We start from the raw sequence: 20,224 nt of genomic DNA, 5'->3' as shown, positions 1-20,224 counted from the left end.
TGAAGCTCGTGCAGTGTGTATATTGCTTCAAATCATTATACAACTCATTGACTTCCTGTCAATATTTTTTATTTGGCGGCGGCACCAGTTTTGTATCCCTGCAGCACCACCATAACATATCCCGCTCTGGAGGGGAATCCGTTTGGATTGGGCCCCCTGCGCTGCCCGTAACTCACGAGTCTCATTTGTTAGAAGTGCAGGGGTCTCAGTGTGTTATAAGGGGAGTGCTGTATCACGCCTGTGCATCCAGTGATTTAGTGTATCTATCGCATTACAAGTTCAGTAATTATAGAAATATCAGCATCTTTAGCCACACCGTTCAGTCTACTCGCGAGGTCACCCAGCTATTCTCTAGTGTGGGAGAAAAGATTAACAGTCGCTGAGAGCATTTGGAGGAGACAGCTGAGAGAGCACAGCAGGGGAAGGTGGTTAAGCAACAGCTCCCCTTATCCTAGCTATAGCCAGTGACACAAACTGCCACAGACAGGCAATTTTCTAACCCAGACCCTGTATGCCGTATGGCCCCACGCTTCCTGGCAGAAATCTCAGAGGACCAGTGAATGGAAGGAGATTGAAGCGGACAGGACTGTGCATCTTGGAAAGGGCTGCGACATGTAGCGGAGAGCAAAGACTCACTCCCTCAAGGCGGCTGAGAATCAAGACCAGACAAGGGGAGAGAGCAGAGAAAGAACGAGGCTGGTTTCGGGGACCTATTAAAGCTGCAATGCCAGTTATGTCATTGTGGGGCAAAGAGCTGCTATCGCAGTGTTTTTGTGAACTTTTTGGGGCTTGTTTCTCGTAATTCATGGGAAATATTTGTTTAACTGTGAGTTGCATTTTAGGCATCATTTTTAAATGCAGGCTCATGGGATCATGCTGATGCAAACATTGCAGAGCCAGAAATAAATAAATAAATAAACAGGAGGGAGGAGTAGGAGGCAGATGCAGCGAGGAGAGGGAGCAAGTGTGGGCACAAGCGAGTTCCTGAGCCTAAACAAGCACAAAGAGAAAAACAGTGCTCTCAAAGTAATAAATAACATGACGAGTTAGAGAACATGCAACAGGGGCAGTCCTTGTGGGAGGTTAAGAAAGTAGAAAAGGAGGGACAACTGAGCATATTAACAAAAGAAAAGCAGCCATTTGCGAAGGACATTAAAAGGAGCCAAATACAAAGACGGGCAGTGCTTAAACCCCATATTCTAGATACAGCAGTCTCAAAGAGACAGTGCATGCGCTGTCTAGGCGAGACCTAATAAACGGAAAAAGTGAGGGACATCATAAACCGTCTGGCTTGAACAAAAAAAAAATCAAACATCAGCAGTGGGCGAGGGAGGGCTGTAATATGCAGTAACTACCATCCGCAAAGGAAAGAATGGTTGCACATGCAAAACCCACCATCAGCATAAAAGGCTGAATTATGGAGCAGAAAGGACCAGACATAGCTGCTGCGGTCCCTACCCCTGGTTGCTGCCAAACACAAATATAAGAAGCAGGTACAGTGCCACTGCTCAGCTTTTTACATTTCAATTTGCATACGATTCACTTCTTCGGTGTTTACCTTGCTCGCGTGTCTGGCTCCTGTCCTGGTTTGCTGAGGCTGCTGTGCCGTTTGTGTGGAGGGCTAAAGAGACCATAATCGACACCCACTACCAGGGTCGCGCTCACTTCCGGTGCGTGTGTGGTCTAGTTGCTCCAGTAACACCTCTTAAAAGAGACGGCTGAGCAGACGCACCTAAGGCAAGCCCGTCTGCGCATCCGGCCAGGCCCTGGGACCGGAAACATTGGTCCTTTGCAGTCAGAGGTTAGATCCTACACCCCCCCCCCATGTTTTTGAATGGTCTAAGGCTTGCACTTAAAAATTGCTGTCAGGTTTTTGATCCTGACACCCTCCCACCCTCATGTGCATTCTGCCAGTTCGTTTGCTCCCCTACCATCATCTAACCTAGGGTTGTTAACCCTTTGTTTGGGCCACAGGTCAGGGATGTTGAGCATGAGAATTTCTCCAGTCGCCGGGATGAACTAGTCCCGTCCCAAGAATTTCTCTGTTTTCGACTGAATTTCCGCTCTCTCCCTAAGCACCAGCTGCACTTATTTAATTTTCTCTGTGACGTTAGTCCCGACGTAGTATTTCTTACAGAAACCTGGCTGCACGAAGGTTGCCTACATGACATTATTTTAGCACTTCCCGCCAATTTAGCCTTGGTGGCGCTAAATAGACCTCAGAGAATTGGTGGCAGTATTGCCATCATTTTTAAAAAGGCTTATAAATGTAAAATAAAGGGCTTCCAGATTCCCAACTGTGAAGCCCTGCTATTTACTCTTTCCTTTCTTTACATTCTCTAGGGCACTGATTTACCGTCCCCCCGGGTACCCCAGTGATGGGTGTTCAGCTCTTCCAGATTTACTGGTTCCCCATATTCTGCAGCCAGCCAACTTTACTTTGCTTGGCAATATCAATCTTCACCTTGAGGATGCTAATAACAATATATCCTCAGCTTTTAATCGACGAAATAGACACTCTCAATCTCGCTCTCCTCAACTCCGCACCCACTCACATTGTTGGGCAACCTAAAATCATCGACTGTCCCTCCTAACTTACAACTCTGTTGGTCAGATCATTTTGCAGTGCCTTTCAGAATTAGGGTCTCCTCCGTCCCTCTTTCTCGGCTTGTTTTGAAACCTAGAGCCAGGAACTGGTCCAAACTCAACATTTCGGAATTAAATGAGCTGCTTCTCCATACGATACCCACCCTTATCTCTCAACCTGAACCTGCCCAAATCTCTGTGCACGAATGGCTTACTGAAGCCACTGATTCCATCTTGCCACTCACGTCTAAACTGACGTGCAGAACTCATCCTCCTGCTCCTTGGTTCACTTACGACAAGAAAACAAACTGTAAAATCATAGAAAGGATGTGGGGGAAACTTTATGCTGTTGAGGTTATGTCCGAATATGTGGCTGCGCTGAAAAAATACCTTGCCCTCTGCAAATCAGCGCATGCCATGCCCTTTACTGAGAAGATAACTAGCTTTTAACATGGTCAGAAGACTCTCTTTGAAGCTATAAAAGATCTCTCGGATGCCAGCAACATTCTGCCTTCCCTCTCTCTTTCACAACATCAGAGCAATGAGTTAGCTACTTTCTTTCAAGGCAAAGTTGATATAATTCACTGCCAATTAGCAGCAGATGCTGCTAAAATAGAGAGCCCTTCGCATCTTGTTGCCCTGTCGGAATGTCACCAGGAAGTAACCCTTTTGTCTAATAAGCCTAAGGAGACCTCCAAAATTAGGGCTTAATCCGGTTTGGATATACAGCCATTAAAAAATATGCTACAATCTATTAAGTCTTGCTCGCTGCTGGATCCTCTCCATCCTGCGATGACTCAGTCTTAACTGTCATACTAAAACTTCTCAATACTTCTTTGAGTGAAGGTTACGTTCCTCAGAATTGGAAGCACGCCCTTGTCCTCCCTCTAGTTAAAAAAACCGATTTGGAGCCTTCCTGTTAGTCACATTTCCGTCCGATTTCCCTTCTTTCTCTCTTTTCCAAAATCTTGGAAAAGCATGTTAATACTCAACTCTCCACATTTGTTGAGACTCCCCGGCTGCTTCACCCTTCAGTCTGGGTTCAGTGCTAAGCACAGCACCAAATCAGCTCTTCTAGGGGTCACAGAAGGTCTCAGGCAACAACTTGACTCTGGTGGCACTGCTGCTCACCTTCTGCTTGATCTAAGCGCAGCATTTGACAGTGTCTCATTCCATTCTGGCAAGCAGACTTGAGTCTTTGGGAATAGAAGGCTCTGTCTTGAGCTGGGTGACCTCCCTCTTAAAAGATTGTACCTTCCAGGTCTCCTCAGCCAATGTAAGATCTAAGACTTTAGCTCTGACCTCTGGTGTCCCTCAGGGATCCATTTTGAGCCCACTACTCTAACATTTATGTTAGTTTATTAGCAGATGTGATTGAGAAGTATGGGCTTGCCCTCTGTTCATATGCTGATGACACTCGGATCTTCTTTTCGTTATCAGCCGCTCAACATCAAGATGCCTCGTTGTTCTATCTGGGCTTGAAGAATATTTCCCTATGGATGAATAATAACGCGCTGAAGCTTAACGGTGATAAAACGGAGGTCTTGGTTTTGGGAAACAACCCTGCGCTCTGGGGAGCCAGCCACTGGCCGAAATCCCTCTACCAACTCCGGCGACTAGGGTCAAGAATCTCGGTTTTATTATTGATAACAAGCCACAAGTGTCCAAGGTCACTGCTACCTGTTTTTCTGTTCTCAAGTGGCTGAAGAAGATCCTTTGGCCTATTCCTCCAGCAGCCCAGACTGTCTAGACTGGATTACGGCAATGTGCTGTACAAGGGCGCAGACAAATCCTCGATTCATCGTTTACATATCATTCAGAATGCAGCAGCCCGGTTACTCTTCCGGCTACCAAGGCATGCCTCGGCTTTTCCCCTGCTTCACAAATTGCACTCGCTCAAGAACGCTAAGCACATTGAATTCAAGGCTCTGTGCTAGATTTTCAGGGCCAGACATGGTTTAGCTCCCTTATACGTTCAAGGTCTGATGACGCCTATGTTCCTACGCATTGGCAGAGATCATCCAGCCTCTCGCTCTTCCCCACGCCCAAATTTCATGTTGCCAGCATGAAGAGACGCTTGTTCGCTTACCTGGGTCCGACACTGTGGAAGTCTCGCCCGACCTCTCTTAGGAACGGTCACTCCTTGCTTACCTTTCGGGAGACTCTTCGGGGTAGCTGTGCGCATCTTAAGTCCCTTTTAATAATAAGGGGAAAGTATGCCAGCCAGACTCTGTACTCTACAGTGACTCCTAAAGGTGAGGTGTTTGAACAGAAGTCCTCTACAAAGCTTTAAAAAGATGTACTGTCATGTCCTTGCACATTTTTCTTAATAGCCTGGTGATTTTTGCAAGTGAGTTTGACAATCATACAACCTCTCTGGAGGGGCTCCCTGGGTTGTAAATGTGCTGTCAGGGGAACATCAACACTATTCCCCATTCTGATGGCGACTGACCAACAACGCCCTATTAACACAGGCTATGCAATGACAGACAGTGGTGGCAGAAATAATACTGTAAGTCACATGCCTCTTTATCTGTATAGCTGAGAAAAGACTGCCACCCATTTGATGTTGGTCTATCGCTCCCCATTCAGGAGCCCTGTACAACGGAAGTTCTGGAATGGGAGTCCAGTATACCAGCCAGACATTGTTCTTTCCTGCATTCCAATGAGTAAACATCCTATGCATGGTTTCCCCTAAGGAGAAACTGCCTTTCGGTCTCACCAGTTGAAGGTCAGTTCAATCACCCAAAACAGGAGACCATTGTGTTTGTTATATCTGGGACATTATGAAGGATTTCATGCGTGGGAGGTGTGATTTATAAATTCACTGGGTGAGTTAGGTAATCTATCAGACCCCAGGAGAGTGTGCACTGTACAAAAGACTGGTTCCCTTTGTCTGGGGATGGTGTTGTCCATCCATTCTGCACACAAACTCTCACTGTCCTCCTCCCAGAAACCGAATGTACCTGGTGGATGGGAGCAGTAGCCAGCTTATTCCTTCATTTCTGCCTGCGTCAAACTTGCACATTTCTTGTTTCTTGTGCCACCCCTCATCCTTACAATGGTGATAAATTAATGATCATGGAGTTAGGTAGTTATTTATAACTCTGTGTTGCATGCATCAACAGGTGAAAGTAAGCCAAATTTTAAATATGATGTACCACTAAATAGCAGGGCTGCTAGAATTCAAAGTGATATGCCACTCAAATCGGTTTCCAGAAAAAAAAAAAGACAATGAGCTGTAAACTTTTTAGACTAAACACTTTTGTTTAACGTGCAGGTAATACATCTGTATTCCTTAATGCTCAGTCCAAATTCAAAGAACCTTTGACAGGTCATTCAGATTTCAATGACTGCCCTCAAATTACTCTTTTCACCAGTGCTGCTCCATGACTAATGCAATTTTTCAAACTCAAGTTTTCATTCATATTTCTACTGTTTAATACTATAATATACAACCAGTTTATAATCCCTCATCTGAAACATCAGGGAAGAAGCAATCAACCAATGAAGGGGAGAAAGCGAAGGAAGGCGAGTTGAACAAGTGAGCAAAGTGGCATTAAAATATTTTTTGAGGATACGTAACCTCTCCTTCCAGACAGGAATGGTGTCCAGGTTTGTACCAAGTAACCTTGAAGCACAACAAGTTGTGTATCCCACTTACCTCGCTGGTGAACATGGCACAAAAATAGTCGCTGCAAGCTGCCAGTACAATGCGGTGGGCAGGGAACTCCTTTTCATCAACTTTCAGGATGATATCACAGAGGGTGTTACTCTTGCGCAGGGAGTTCATCGAATTCAGGATGGACTTGGCGTGGGAGTTGGTCATGATGTCCTTGGGAGCCATAGTGTTGCATCATTGGGGACCCGGAGGATGTGAGTGAAGCAGAGATACAGGGTCAATTACCTGAAGAGAAAGAAGACATTTTATTTTACTATACACATGTGCAACAGAGTTAAAAACACAAAGCACAGCAAGTTGATTTACTTTATGCGGTTTACTCCTTGTGCTGGGTTAGCCTGCCTTGACACCTAAAGGAGAGGATGGGCAAAAGGAGGACATTAGAAGCATCATCTTATCGATATCCTTGGTTACAAAGGTCTAAGCGAAAACCTCATCTACAAAACAAGAATCTATGTCCATAAGTTAGGTAGTTGGTAAGATGAATATTAAGTGAAACATGACTCAATGCCAAGACAGGTAAACTGGAAGGAAGGGTTTTAAAGACTGATTATTTCAGAAAAATATTTACAAATCTAATCTATACATCTGGTACAGACTAACATAAAACTTTCCAAGAAAAAATATTTTTCCATTAGGCATACATGCATTTTCAGCAAAAAGAGAGTGATAAGTGGGGATATACTACAAACTTTCTCTAGAAAACTATCCAAATATTTTGCGGATTTCCCTATATATTAGTATGACATTACAAAGGGCAATCCTAATCTCAGCACATAAAAGACTAAATGCCCTGAAGACTTCTTGTCATATTTCTCAAGCTTCAGGTTAATAAAATACAGTTAAGAAATCCAGGGAAGCGAAGGGAAAATAGCAAAATATAATTAAACAGTTAAATCGAGCAACGAAAAAGTCAAACAGAAACAAAGCACATATATAGTTTGTAATGTCCAATTTAAGGTTGCCTTAAACGAAAACCCTACAGCTACAGCTTTACAGAATCTGCCCACTGAATCTCACAAGCTAACTTACCAGTGAGAGAACATTTTATTATTTTGAAGGAAGTAGAGAATCCTAGAAAAATGTATACAAAGTCTATGCTTTGGAAATAGTGTAAAAATTAAAAATTCACAAGACACAGGGCATGCTGGTACCATTTAACCCAGGCATAAACAATATTATTAACTGTTCAGAGGATTATTCTGGCTACAGTAAACCATGCATGGGTTTTACCTTTATTGAGGAATGGTTTGTTGGACCCCCTAAATGCAACAAGTTGTAGGCATGTAGCTAAAGGAACCTTTTTCGTTTGTTGTTTTGTTTTAGCTTATGTCATTAACATCTACTGGAGAAAGAGCTACATGAGCGGTCAATAGCTTTTATTTACACACTTTTGTATATTTTATGGAGCAGATCTTTATTTGAAGGGCTGACAAATGGCCATTGAGGAAACACGAATAATACCCAACAGGTCCCATTAGAAAAGATTTTAACCTAAACAAATGAAAACACGCCCCATGCCCCAAACTTACCCTCAATGCATCAGGATGAACATATGTCTAGGAGGCTCCTCTTTCTTTAATGTATTTCCCTTTCAGGATTGCGATGCTAGACAGAATTATGATCCTTCTGCACCTCTAATCCCAAGCCCGGACCAGTGCGGGAAGAATCCAAAATACTCCAAGGTATAGAGACCATGTCAGTACCGAAAGCTTCTCAAAGTCCTATCCTGTCTACTCCATGAAGGAAATTTTCTGTGCCCATAGCATGTTGTACGCCTTATAGAGCCTTTTCTTAATATCAGGCTTGTGTTCTTTCCCTTGAACAGCTGTTATGATTTGTATTGCCGGATGTAACGCCAGCAACATCAACTTGCCTCTCCTTGAGAACTGTGGAATGCTTTATGCATTGGCTGCACCTAAAATCATGTAAACTGGGAAACTAGATATAGATGTTATAAAAATATTGGCTAACACGCCAGTTGATCAGTGTTGTAGTTTTGAGCCGCTCCAAAGTAAACGAAATAGGATGCCCGCATACCTGCCAATATGCGTGCATCTTGGCGAAGAAATCTTGGTGGAGAAGTAGTTGTAGTATGTCATTACATTTAACAGTGTTTGCTCACTTCCAAGCATCTAGAGGTCGAGTTCTATTTTAATTAATCCCTTCACATTCCTTATCTGAGAACATTCAACATAGCTCAGTTTCCTGCCTCGTTCATCAAGGGTTCTCACTGCCTCTCCCTCACGTGTGAGGAATCTGTGTAAGTCTGAGACACGTTTCTTCACCCATCTTTATTGAACACCCACCTCTCAAAGGGCGCGTCAGAACTCAACTGACCAACAGTTTAATGGAGGAATTCATGACCCAAAGTCTAACCTGCTAGTAGTGCTCTGCAGAAGGCCAAAGATCTGTCTGAGGCATTCAAACCTACACACTCATTAATCATCAAATATGTAACCCTTCTTCCAACACCCTTTCTCAATCCACATGTCGAATGTCCCTTTACCAGTCATTGGCATAATGTCCCAATTGGTCAAGATCCGATTGAACAGAAAGGGGCCTGTTAAAACCTAGTCTGAAAATCGCGTCATGGAACATTGCCGGGAAAGACCCAGAAAAGTTAGCCCTAATCCTGGAAAACTCCTCTGCGATAGGAACCCTTCAAGAAACATGGGCTCTAAAAACCGTTGACCAAAAAGACTAATTTGTATAAGATGTTCCGGCGGAGGTCGTGAGAAGGGGTCACGCAAATGGTGGACTCGCAATCTTCTAAAGGGAAGAAATTCCGTGGGATTTGGAAGTAATCAACATGTTTCTCATGAATGCCCAATGCATCAAAGTCAAGCACTGGAAAAAAAGTCTGGACACCATTCATGACCTGCTAATCTTTAACGTTTATATCCCCCCAGGACCCATATTTGATTCTTTAATGACAAACATTTAAGAAAATAGAATAAGTAATAGAATCTAAAGGGTATTCTCCCGTAATATTAACCGGGGATTTTAACGGAAAAATCTCAAATGCACTCCAGGTCACATGGGGGATTCACGAACAAGAGTAAGCTTGGTCTATTCCACTACCTTTATTTCCAACAAAGGTAAAAGCAAACAAACGTGGGAACATACTTTTCACTTCAGTGACCGCAATGAACTTAGTTATTTAAAATGGAAGAGTAGAAGAAGACAACCCCGCCTGTGAGAAGTTGGCCTGGTATATGATGTTCACTAGTTAAAGTGACCACCTTGTACCATGCCAAGCAACCCTTATGGTGTGGCTGTAAGTCAACCTTTTCGGACTAGCTGCCCTAGTGGTAGCGTAGGCTAAGCAGTCTTTGAGGCTAAACTCGTTAAAGCGTGTTAAGCAGGCTGTTTTACCATATGTAACCCCCCTTTATACCAATGAAAGGACACCACACAGATATATATTCAAAATATATATGTATTTATTACTCAAAGTATCCCCTAGACTCTTTATGAGCACAGGAGCACAAATCGTTAAACAAGAAAGTATTACAATATACAGAAGTTGCACTTTATATGGATGGGCCCTGGTGGCCACTCAAACCATATACTAAAATAGTGGTATAAGTACCACGAACAGGAAAGGGAAAGGGCCTAGGGCCTCTAGAATCGCTGGGCCTACAAGGAGCTAACTTCAGTTAGTGACCAGGAGGTCCACGGGTCGCGTGTGCAGTGAGGAAAGTTACACGCGGGCTCCCATAGGTTTTCAATGGGTGCGTAAAAGTTCAAAAGTTACTGCTAAAAGGGTCTTCTGGTTGAACTACGAAATCAAGACTTCAGATCTAAACGTTAGATATGTCACTCTACACTGGGGCACCGGAGTGCCAGCTTCACCTCACCCACAGGAAGCGGGTGCATAGGCCTCGAAGTGCGTCGGGTTTCGTCTATCTGTTCAATGGAGCCTGGTGACAAAGATGCTGCAGGCGGCCGGACCAGAAGAGATGCGGTGGATCCAAGGGTGGATCGGAGTTGTAGAAGACCTGTAAGCAGAGGGGACAGTGTTCACAGTCACTAGCCAGTGACCAGCGTGGCACCAGGTAGGTACCAGGCGATGTCGGGTGCAAACAGGTGAAGAGGTGTAGCTTGTCTTCCGCAGCCACGTGGTCCCTGAAGGTCGACGACGTCCAGGAGTCGGTGCACGAGCTGTCCCACGCAGGCTCTCGCGGTCGGCGGTGTCGGCGACTTGAAAGAAGCAAACATGCCTTGGCAAAAGCAGGAGTCGCAGGAATTGAAGAAAGCTTGTAACTCTGACCAGCAAGGTCAGAGGGGCTGCTCCTTTGGAGGGAAGCAGGGGCCAGTCTGGAGCAACCAGACCAGCGTCGTAGTTTTCAAAGTTAGTCGCCAAGATGGCCACTAGCCAACGGGCCAGGGTCCGGTTAGGCGTGTCGAGTTGCAAAGTGCAGAGGGGCCCCACGCAGATCGTGGAGATGCTGGAGGGCTCACCTTTGGTGCAGATGCTGCTCGGGTGTTGGGCTTCTCAGGACCCAAAGCACAACTTGGAGGGAGCCTCTGTTGTCGCGCTTGCAGCTTGTCGAGTGTCTTCCAAGATGGCTGGCTCCACGTGTGTCGGTGCCTCCACGGGTTCCTTCTTTGCAGGGACTGTGGATCGGGCTGTGAGAGGTCTGGAGGTCCAGGTCTTGTCAGTCTCTGGGCTCGGGCTCCGGCAGGAGGCGGCGGCAAAGCAGACGTCGAGTTGCTGGATGGTGCTTGCGTTAGCAAGATGGTCACTCCCTGACCATAGGGGAGATTTCCTTCAGTCCTCTGTGCAGCAGAGCGTCGAAGTTCCCGTCTTCTTCTTTGTAGTAAGTTGATTCCAGGATGTCTGAAGTCTTAGGACACAGCTCCTACCTTTAAGCGGATTCTAGGGGCCGGACTACCTGCTAGGTCCCTCCCTAAGGGTGGGACCAGGAAGGGGAGTGGTTACACCCCCAATCCTTTGTCCAGCTCGCCCCAGGTCCGGGGCTGGTGTGCCCCAGGACCGGTTTGAACTGGCATATGCACCGAGGCTCCTTGTGAGCCTCAGGCATGTCTGATTCTATTCAAGCCCTACCTGACCAATACACAAAATCCTGTCTGGGGTGGTGCACGCACCTCCCCTGGCAGGAAACCCTTTGTCCACATCTCCCAAGCTGGAAGGACTCCCAGCAGCAGGAGGGCAGACTTGTGTCTGTGGTGGCAGCGTCCATTTTGTGGAGCTGAGGCCATGTCTGATTTTACCCGGGTTTCAGGTACTGTACATGTCGTGTCCCTCTAGAAGGGTGGAATGCTAACCCCGTCGCCAGAATTGGCGAGGGGTTAGTATTCCAATTCGTATGACACCTTACTCGACATGTTTTGATAAAGCCAAACCAAAGATAGCATTTAACCGCGAGGTTCATAATGCACTTAAGAGTATATGGTATGGCGATATCTGGAAACGGTAGAAGGAAGTTGTTCCGACCACTGCAGACAGGCTCAGCTCATGCCAGAGCACCATCTCACATGGAACCAAGCACTCTGCCTTCAGGATTGTTAAGGCCTGCCATAGGAGTGACTTATAGGTTAACATGTGTTCCATTTAAGGTTAGGTATTGGTATACTACACCTAAGTAAGAGGTGGATACACCAACTTACCCCAGCTGAGTGATCAGCCAGTTGTGTCAAATTGTGAGGCCAGGCCAGGGGTGGCATAATACATGCTGCAGCCCTGGTAGGCCTAGGGTACACCTATGCCCTGGGTACCTATGGTACGCTGTACAGGGGCTGATAAGGTGATCCCTCCCAATTGTGTATGTACCTAGGGTACATGGAGCCCATTTTAAAGAGAGAGCAGATAGCCTGAGACCCTGGATGGCAGGATCTCAGGCCAACTAAGTCGAAAAACCAGCTAGACACTAGGCAAAAATTTTGGGGTAACCATAGTCAGATATCCACCTTCCTACACCGCCGTTTTTACGAGAAAAGGTATTTCTAGCTCTTCAATTCTAGACTACATAATTATTAGTCAGGATCTATTCAGAAAAGTTCAATGATTAAATATACACAAGAAATTGATCACACAATCCTGTATTTGAAAATTGAAGTTTTTTTATGCAATCTACTCTCCCATGGTTCTTGAATCAGGCGAACGATACTGCCAAAGTACAACAGAAAAAAGGGGCCTTATTAGTCAAAGTGTCTCCTCGGCGATCACACAATAGAATGGACGGTGGTGGCAGTTCAGAATCTCATGGTAGAAAATATTGTACTCTCTCGAGAGTTCGGTTGTTTACAACTGGACGCTCAGTAAGGTTAAGCAATGGATGTCAGAAGTAAACCTAAAATGGACGCTTTTACATTACCATCAGAAGTAAAACAGCAACGTAAAAATATCCGTTTAGGTTTCCCCAACACCAGAGGTGTGGCTCGGCTGCTGACAAAACAGGTTCCGTGGTGTTCCTTCTGTAAACAAAGTCAGTGACAAAATGAGTGCCTACTGGCGATTCTCAAACAATTACCATACACAAAACACAGGTTTTTCTGAGCTGACATTGCATGATTTTCTAGTCTCCGTGGACAGACTGTCTGAGGGGGGAGCCTTACAAATATTGAAATGTCGAAGTGCTGGTTGGTGACAGTGCCACATGAGGTGGGAAAGGAGTTGGCCCGCGCAATATTTTTTATGGCTATGAAATGTAAGAAATTTTGCCCATTTTTTCTCAAGGAGACTACCGCAAGCGGAAATTGCTTTGTGAGAGACATTTTCTTTTAGGCCAGCCTTCTTGGTTTCTCGCAATACTTCTGAATGGGGGCTTGGCGTGCGTTGTGTTCTTTCTCCGCAGAGGATATGCAAAGCAAATTTCGGAAATTCCACACTGCCCTAGAGGAGACTCCCTTAAAAACAGCCATGAAATATATCAACTGAATTTAATATGCCAGGGGACGGTGGGCTCCAGCCTCTTGTTGGTTTTGTCATGCTCTAATCTATATCATTACACATTGCGATGTGACAAGCAGTCTACATGGTAGAATGGATTATATTAGGAAACTAAGTAAAGCAGTACAAATCAAAGAAAGCGCTAGGATTACAATTGTATTCAAACTCCAGTGAAGATATGTACGTGCTCGTATATTTTTAAAACAGTAAAAACAATCAGTCCTCACAACTCTGTAGTCGTACACAGAACTTGCGGCTTGGCAGCAGTCCGCCCTCCTCGGAACTGACACTTGTTCGCTGCAACCGGCACTCAAGAAGAAGAAAAACAAGCTGTCGGAAGCATGATCCGGCAGTACATGCCTCTTAAAGATATGAAATTGCTTCATGACATCCGAAAGGCAGACGATCCAGTCCGGTAGGGCCGGATGAAAAGGAGAAAGCAAAACCAAAAAGCCTCAGTTTCAATCGGAGGCCACCGTTTTACATAAACTATGACACCAGCCAATGAAAATGAGGGGCGGGGCTTCAAGTCCCCTTCTGAAATCTCCTCATCAACAATATGTCTCGCAGAGCAAGCAGCACATGCGCGCTGCAACGCTAGGCGAGACCTAAAAACTGGGTTGCTAACCAAATAGCAGTAAAACGGGAAAATAGCAAGGCACTTTTGAGTACAATTACTAAAGAAACGGGAACAAGGAAACCCCTGCAAGCTTCTCCAGGTTCAACATCGGACTGGGAAAATAAATTCAAGAGTTATACAAACCAAATTCATCGAATTTTGAAAAACTGAGTAAATATACTCACAGGAAGATGAAGAAAAGCATTGGCATAGCCAATAGGTCTCGCTTTTGGGACCTTATAAGTGTTTAGCCATGCAACAGTTGCATAACTAAATACTTATAAGGTCCCAAAAGCGAGACCTATTGGCTATGCCAATGCTGGTTTCTGTTTATTACTGCTCTGTAGTAATTGCGGCGCACGGGTGCCACCATTACTACATTTTTTTTTTTTACAGATTTTATTACATTTTCAATTTTCGACCTCAATCACAACATGTTACAGTCATGCACAATGTCGTGATACATTGAGGTCATCGTACGGTGTACATGCACGATCATCAACAATAAGTGTATGGCACTGGAATACAACTATCCCATCCCTCCCTCCCTCCCCTTACTTCATCTGGCACCGACCTTTCCTAGCGTATATGTCAAGGTGTTCCCACATCTACTCCCAACTGCATGCAAGCATTCAAAGGGGTATGTATGCGCCCCATGGTGCAGGAGTCACAAACAATGGAATCCCCTAAACGTGGAAACTGGAAAACAGGGGCTAGGTAATAAAACAGTTGTTATGTCCGAGCTATCGGCACAGGTGGCGGGGCCAAGGCCCTGAAGGCTTCCAGGATACTGTCTCAGTCTAAAGAGATAACCCTTTTGCGCAAACCCCGAGCCTCCTCCCGACGGATGGCCACACTCTCCGCTCCACCCCATCTCACTACTTCCCCATGCCAGCCGGAAAGTTGGGGGGGTGTGGACGATTTCCACCGCATCGTAATGGAGCGTTTAGCCAGAAGCAAAGACAGGTCTACAAAGCGAAGTTGCTCTTTCTGTGCCTTAGGGCGTCTTATCAGTCCCAAAAGGCATACTGCAGGCGTGTCTGGGACTGGGATCCCAGCCGCAGTTGTGAGCAAGGACGGCACCGCCATAGCATGTGTAGTAAATCAGCACCCTCTAATTTACATCTCGGACAGCAGTGTTGTGTGGCCGGAAAAATACGTAGTAAGCGGTGTGGGGTAAGATACGCCCTGTGCAAAACCATGTATTGTATGAATTTGAATTTGGCGTTTCGTGGAATTTTCCTGGGGTATGCTAAGGCTATGTCCCAGTCCCTATCTGTCATGTCTGTCCCCAGGTCTGCAGCCCATTTATTGTGTAGATCCGTCAGTGAGATTCTGGTGTGGGTGGTAATGCCTTTGTAGAGCCATTTGGTATGGTGGCGGCCGTTTCCCATCAGGTAGGTCATAAAGACCATTTTGTGGCTTGGGGGTTCCTCCCTGTGTGGGGCCCAATGTTTCTTCACATACTGCACGAGTGCAGCATGCAATAGGTACAATGCATCCGTGACCCCATGATGTCGTGCAAAATTACCATGGTCCATTAATGTGCCGTCATCAAATAGGTCACCCACTGTGGTCACCCCACCCTCCGCCCAAGGAAGCAGTCGTCGTTTAGTGAGCAGTCCAGTGGGGGTAGGGATCCCAAGGAGTGGAGTAGTGTCGGAATAGGGAAGGCAACTACGTGTGTAATGAGTGGCTCATTTTTCCAATAAATGAGCGCCGTGCGCAAGAGCAATGTGGCACCCGCTGGTATCCTAGCCTGCGGGAGCAGCAGTGTGTGGAGCCGCCCCCGGTCTACGTCTGCAGGGGGAAAATCTATTTCCTGTAAGTTGCGCCCTGCCAGCCAATACGACAGCCATTGCAATTGGCTTGCATAGCAGTATGCTCGGAAGTCTGGGGCACCCAGCCAGCCCTTATCAGTGTCTAATTGTAACTTGGTCAGCCCAACCCTACGGCGGCCATTACCCCAGATCAAAGCGGAAAGTGTAGTGTTCAGGGAGTTGAGTATCGGGGTCGGGATCACAACCGGTAGGTTGGTGAAGAAATATAAAAGCCGGGGCAGGACTACCATTTTCGAGATCGCCACTCGGCCCATCACCGAGAGTGGTAGGGAGGACCAAACACCGACCTGGGAGCGGAGCGATCGTACAGCTTTGCCCAGATTGCCCTCAATGAGATCTGGCGCTGATCGGTAAATCTGAAAGCCTAAATATCTAAAAGTGTGTGCGGCGACAGTTAGGAAACATGGGCCAAACTGAACCGTCTCTGGGCTATCCCCCTGTTGGAAAAAGAAGGCATAAGACTTATTGCCGTTGATGTTAAGGCCCGAAAGCCGCGCAAAATAATCAAAAATGCTCGGGAGGGGTGAGAGAGAGGCTAGATTATCAGCGTACAGAATTATGTAATTCGCATATGCGGAAATTACATGTGTCGTCTGCCCCAGGCGGATCCCCTGTTGTGTCGCCGATAGCCGCACCCTAAGGGCCAAAGGCTCCAGGGCCAGCACAAAAAGCAAGGGGGATAAGGGGCATCCCTGGCGGGTGCCTTTACCCACCGGGTACTCCCTTGAGATATGCCGTCCCGTGCGGGCCCGTGCTGTGGGGTCCGTGTATAAAATCCGCACCCACTTTAAATAATCCGGGGGTATACCAAAGCGTTCTAGTGCTCGGAACATGTAATCCCACCGGAGCGCATCGAATGCTTGTCGCAAATCTAGGGTGACACATCCAGTGTTGGCTCTCTCCTCGGGGGTGGCTGCCATGACATGATACGATACAACCTCCTGATATTTAGCGAGGTGCACCGCGCCGGTACGAAGCCGCATTGGTCTGGGTGTATGTGCTTGTGTACATATGGTAGCAGGCGGCTAGCAAGCACCTTACTCAATATTTTATATTCGGTATTGAGTAGGGACAGTAGTCTGTATCCGGACAGGTCCGTCGACGGACGTCCCGGTTTAGGGAGAGAGACTACCAGTGCCTGCCTAGCGGAGTGGGGCAGGGACCCTGAAGACAGCGCGGCTTTGTACAAACTCTAGTTGCGGCACCAGAGTGTCCGAAAAAGTGGCATAGAATTCGGCCGGAAGGCCGTCCAAACCTGGGGCCTTATTCCGGGGTAAGGCCCTGATGGCCGCCTTAATTTCGGTCCTTGTAATAGGGCTGGAGAGAGCATCCTGTCCTGATTTGTCCAATTGCGGAAACTGTACATCAGCTAAAAAGGTATCAAGAGCCTCTTCCATGAATGGGGGGGGGGGGGGGGGGGGGGGGGGGTGCCAGATATAGAGCCTGATAGTAGTCACAGAAGGCCGCATTAATGTCCTGTTGCGAATGTACTGTGTCCCCGCTGCTAGTGATAATCGCATGGATCGGGGAATGGGGGGGGGGGGTCATCCCTGAGTATGCGTGCTAGTAGCGGGCCCGCCTTGTCCGCGTCAGCATGTCCGGCGTGCGTATAGGCAGTATAACCTATTTGCCTAAGCGTCTCCAGCAATTCTGCATGTTGTATTCGGGCGTCTTGTAGAAGCATGCCCTTCGTGGGGTCAGTCGCCGCAGCCTGTTCGAGACTATTTAGTGAGTTTTCCACCGCTTTCAAGTTGTTATGTAGTTCCCTTCGCGCCCCAGCCGTGGTGCTGATAGCTATCCCCCTGATCACTGTCTTGAATGCATCCCACTCCACCTGGGGTGTGGATGCGGTACCAGTGTTCTCAGAAAAGTAATTGTCTGTGCCAGTCGCCAGTGCCTCCCAGAAGACTGGGTCCTCGAGCATCTGAAGCCACAATTTCCAGGTAGGAACCGGGGTGGGGATTCTGCCTCAGCTGAGGGAGACCTCCAATGGGTTGTGGTCAGAAAGGGTCTGGGGCGTAAGGTTACTAAACAAGTTAATACTAGAATACTAGATCCTGAGTCCGAGTGGTTTGATGCATCGTCAGAAGAGTCGGATAGGACTGGAGGGGCTGCATCCCCGAACCGGGCGGCTGTCTCCAGCGCCTCAGCCTGATCCTGCCGGACCCGCTCCGGGGTGGGAGTCCCGGGCGTAGTGGCGAGCCCCCTCCGGAGACGTTTTGATAGCAAACTCGCCGTGGCCTTGGGGGGGGGGGGGGGGGCAGGGACCGTCTGGGAAGAGGGCCCAGATCCGCCAGGGGGGAACATGATTTCGATCCATTCTGCCACATCGTCCGGGGACTCAAAGAATTGTGTCTTATGGTCATGAATCACTTTCAACTTGGCAGGGAATAACAGTGCATACTTAACATTCAGTGCCCTGAGCTTGACCTTCACGTCTTGGTAGTGGGACCGTTGGCGTTGGACCAGAGCGGTGTAGTCCGGGTACAGGGATATCCTCTGATTTTCATATTGTATGTGGGATAGCTCCCTCACTTTTTGTAGCAGGATGTCCCGATCCCTGAAGTTCAATACTTTGACAATCAGGGGCCGAGGGCGTGCTCCCGCCACTGGTCTACCAGTCGGCACCCTGTGCGCCCTTTCCACGCAAAAAAGGTCAGAGAGGCCCTCCGAAGCCACATGTTACCTAAACCACCGCTCCATAAATCTAGCAGCGTCAAAACCCTTGCATAGCTCTGTCAGATCTATGACGCGGATGTTATTTCGTCGGGCGCGTCCTTCCGCATCGTCCGCCCTCTCCTGTAGATCAGCAACCTGTTTCTGAAGCAGTGCAATCTGTGCACCGTGTTCCTTATGTTGTGGCGCCAGCGCCAGTAGAGTGTGTTTGTTTTCTTTGACTACCGCAGCAAGCTTGTCGTGGTCCGCTTTAAGGAGGGTAAGCCCAGAAGACAAAGTCCCAAGTTTCTCAATGGCCTGTCGCGAATCACGCACCTCCTTTAGAATAAGGTCCAGTTTGTCTGGGGGAGACCTCAAGGCAGAGGGCGGATCGCTGGCTGTTGGCTGTGTGGCTGGCAGAGAGTCATCAATCTGCTGTCTATCAGCAGCGCCAGCGTCCGTCCCCTTGACCCTGGGACGACCCATTGCGGCTCTGGGATCTAGTGATGGCCGCAGGCCCAGGCAGGCCGAGAGATACCGCTATGGAGATGGCGTAATCCTCCACAATCGTTAATAGTACATTCTTCCCCGGTCCGGAGGAATCGCTGCCCAGTGCCCTAGTGTGGGATCAGGGGTAGCAGGTATTACGCACAATCAAGAAGTGTCCAAGGAGTCACAACAAGCAGGAAGGGGTACCTCGGGCCCCAGGCAGAGTATCACCTTTTACACGTTATGCCAGGCTGCACCCAGGTCACAGTTAATGTCAGGTTGCCGTCCCCAAGCTGGGCTAAGCGAATGTTAACTCACCAGTGATCCCGAAGTTCCAAGTCAGGGCGAGCACTCAAGGATGTGAGGCAGAGAGGGAGAGCAGGCCACAGCTGACAGCCAGTGAGTGTGAGCAAGCAGAGAGGCTGCAGGCCCCAGACGTTCTCCACGATCCAGTCAAGTAGGAGCGCAGGCCCCGCCCGCTCGCGGAGACCTGAGGCCGTAGGCCTATTCAAGCCGCCAGGTCAGAGGAGCAGGCGCTGTAGAGTCACGAACCGCCAGCGGCGGCCGGGGAGGAAGCTGGAAGCACCAGGGGTATGCCCCACCCGCCTATGAAATCCCAGGCCGCAAATGCATTCAGGGCCGCTGGTCCAGGAAAAGCAGCGATGGTAGAGGCCCCGGGCACAGAGCGCCGCAGACAGAGTCAGCCCTGCGCCGCCGGGTGCCAGGCAGCCGGCAGCAAACGCAGCGCCGCTCCACTTGTTACTCCGGTATCCAAGGCGATGTTGGGAGCAGCGCCGCAGTCAGCAGCACCGGGCCTCAATCTTCCCCGGAGCCAACAGGGGGCCAGCAGGCAGTCGCGGCCCACGGGACAGTCCCGAGCCCCCAACACTCACCCCTCCCAGCAGCAGCAGCGGGGGCACAGAAGACCGCAGCAGCGCCAGTCCCGCCCACGTCTCCGTGGCCCACTCCCGCGGAAGGCCTCCGGCAGCGCGGTTCACACCGATGTTCCGAAGGGCTCAACAGCCTGTAGTTTCCCAGGGCAGGAGCCCACCCAGTCCACCGGGTTTACTTCTCCGGAGGTTGCGGGTCAGGTAAGAGCCGAAACTGCTAGGATTATGTAGGATGCAGCAGGTCCAGGCGCGGAGCTCGTTCATTCTGCGGCCGCCATGCTCTGTAGTCAGCCACGCCCCCGCCATCATTACTACATAGAAGTAATAAACAGGAGAAAAATAAACTGGCTCACGGAGAACATCAAAGCGGCCGTGGGGCCGCGAAAGTGAAAGTGATCGCAATCGCGAACAAACATCAAAGCGGCCGCGCGGCCGCGAAAGTGAGGCGCGCGCGGCCGCGAAAGTGAGGCGCGGCCGCGAAAGTGAGGCGCGCGCGCGCGCGCACATGCACTGTAGCTCTATGCTACAGTGGTAGCACTTTTT

The 20,224-nt window shown here is 48.2% G+C and overlaps 1 protein-coding gene across 1 annotated transcript in view; it reads right to left on the bottom strand.

Moving 5' to 3' along the window:
* The window catches only part of KLHL12 (kelch like family member 12), a 594,063-nt gene that overhangs the window by 534,920 nt on the left and 38,919 nt on the right, over positions 1-20,224 (bottom strand). Inside the window, exon 2 of the mRNA XM_085600332.1 lies at positions 6,251-6,493. Within this exon, the coding sequence (XP_085456458.1) occupies positions 6,251-6,433 (183 nt within the window). The 5' untranslated portion in view covers positions 6,434-6,493. The remainder of the gene's footprint in view (positions 1-6,250; positions 6,494-20,224) is intronic.

Source organism: Triturus cristatus, chromosome 1_2, assembly GCF_964204655.1.
Source record: "Triturus cristatus chromosome 1_2, aTriCri1.1, whole genome shotgun sequence".
Lineage (NCBI taxonomy): Eukaryota > Metazoa > Chordata > Amphibia > Caudata > Salamandridae > Triturus > Triturus cristatus.
The sequence above is the reverse complement of the archived record's forward strand: the minus strand, read 5'-3'. Positions and strand labels throughout refer to the sequence as shown.